At 39.9% G+C, this 2,145-nt stretch overlaps 1 protein-coding gene across 1 annotated transcript; it reads left to right on the top strand.

Annotated features, from left to right (window-relative positions):
* On the top strand, nucleotides 1-1,463 carry LOC113859477. The gene is made up of 4 exons (XM_027492242.1): nucleotides 1-509; nucleotides 662-721; nucleotides 771-790; nucleotides 853-1,463. Exons 1-4 carry the CDS (start codon nucleotides 1-3, stop codon nucleotides 1,461-1,463), a joined length of 1,200 nt encoding a protein of 399 aa, XP_027348043.1.
* Nucleotides 1,464-2,145: the final 682 nt, after the last annotated feature.

The raw sequence follows: 2,145 nt of genomic DNA, 5'->3' as shown, positions 1-2,145 counted from the left end.
ATGGACAGGGTGGTAACGGCAAATGAGATTATCGATGATGCACGGAAAAGAAGGAGGAGATGTGCAATTTTCAAAGTTGATTTTCGTAAAGCCTACGACTCAGTTTGTTGGGAATATCTTCTTGGCAATATGGCAAGGATGAGCTTTTGTCAAAAGTGGTGTATATGGGTGGAGATGTGTTTAAAATCAGCCTTGGTATCTGTTTTAGTGAATGGTAGTCCAACTAAACAATTTCAAATGGAGAAGGGTATACGCCAGGAAGACCTGATGTCTCCATTTTTGTTTCTGATTGTAGCGGAAGGTTTAAGTTTGCTTATCGATAAAGTTGTCCAAGAGGGAGCTTATGTAGGATTCTCAGTTGGTGATGGTGGTATTTATGTACTGATGCTTCAATTTGCAGATGACACAATGTTTTTCTTTGAGGATTCGGAGGAAAACATTACCACATTAAAGTGTGTATTGAGGATGTTTGAATTGGCTTTGGGACTCCAAATCAATTTTGATAAAAAGTTAGCTAATGGGTGTTAACTTGTCAAATGAGAGATTGGGAGAAATTGCAGATTGTCTAAATTGTAAGGTGGGCAAGATTCCATTTAAGTATTTGGGGGTTCCAGTGGCGGCTTAAGCTCATCGCATTGCAACTTGGATGCCTATGTTACAGGATTTACAAAAGAAGTTGGGATAGTAGGAGCATAGAAACTTGTCTTTTGGAGGTAGACTGGTATTGATCAATGCTATATTGGCTAATATCCCTATATATCTTATGTCAGTATACAAGATTCCAATGAAGGTAATACGCATGGTGGAGAGGGTACAAAGAGATTTTCTTTGGGGTTCTTGTCCAATGAATAGGAAGGTGGTGTGGGTTGCATGGGAAAAAAGTGTGCCAAGCTAAAGAGGTAGGTGAACTTGGTATTAAGAATTTAGGTGCGATGAACAGGGCATTGTTAGGCAAATGGAGATGGCGGTTATTGAATGAAGAAGGGGAGTTGTGGTATAAGGTTCTTAAGGCCAAATACTATGTTGGTGGTAGTGAGGTGTGGAGAAAGGGTAGGCACGTGTCAGAGTGGTGGAGAGAAATTTGGAGGGTTGATGAAGGGGGGAGAAGTCATAATGGGTGGTTAGGCAAATTATTTCGTATAAGGACGGGTAATGGAGGTAAAACCACATTTTGGCATGATGTTTGGAGTGGAGACCAACCTTTGAAACAGGTGTATCTGAGACTATTTCGTTTATCCCTTCAGCAGGGTGATCTTATTAATACAATGGGGGCTTGCAATGAGATTGGATATTGGTCTTGGAATTGGTATTGGAGTCGTCCCATGATTGATAGGGAGGAAAGGATGAGATTGGAGATGGTGGAGAGTTTTTCTAACTTTTCTTTATTGCAGAATGTTAAGATAACTGGCGGTGGCATGGTGACACATCAGGGGAATATACAGTCTCGAAAGCGTACTCCTTGATGTCTTTGAATCCAGATAAGCAAAAGCACCCAATTCTGTCAACTATGTGGTGTCCTCCCTTGTCGAAAAATGTTTCTGTTTTTGCTTGGAGGACCATTTTGAACAGCTTACCATCGTGTAATAATTTACAGCAACGCGGTATTGTGCAGAATACCTAGCTTTGTGTTTTTTGTGAGAATCAGAGGAGGTATTGTCTCACTTGTTCCTACACTGTAGATTTTCTAATGTACTATTGAAGGAATGTATGTCTTGGTGGCGGTTATTGTTAATTATCCCAAGTGAACTAGAAAACTGGTGCTTGTCGGTTCAGGATTTATTTGCAAGATCGAATTGGAGTGTTGGTTGGTTGATTGTTTTTTATGCTTTATTATGGTCACTTTGGTATGAAAGAAATCAACGCATTTTCAACAATAAACAATCTGTATCTGCTGATTTGTTGCTTCATGTTAAGAGGGTGTCGTGAGAATGACTATATTCTAAAGAAAAAATAAAACAGGGATCAAGCTTTAGAGAATGGTGCGAGAATCCTTGTCACTGTTCATGATTTATTTCGAGTTCAAGGGCTAGTTATGGAAATTGCTGAATTCTTCCTGTTTTGATGCAGTGCTGCTGTGAGCTGTATTTATATTCACTGTTTGATCTGGTGCAGTGATCGAATGTCTAGGGGAGCAGTGGTTGGTAA

This window comes from Abrus precatorius, unplaced genomic scaffold (genome assembly GCF_003935025.1).
Source record: "Abrus precatorius isolate BTA unplaced genomic scaffold, Abrus_2018 Scaffold2, whole genome shotgun sequence".
Taxonomy (NCBI): Eukaryota; Viridiplantae; Streptophyta; class Magnoliopsida; order Fabales; family Fabaceae; genus Abrus; species Abrus precatorius.
The sequence above is the reverse complement of the archived record's forward strand: the minus strand, read 5'-3'. Positions and strand labels throughout refer to the sequence as shown.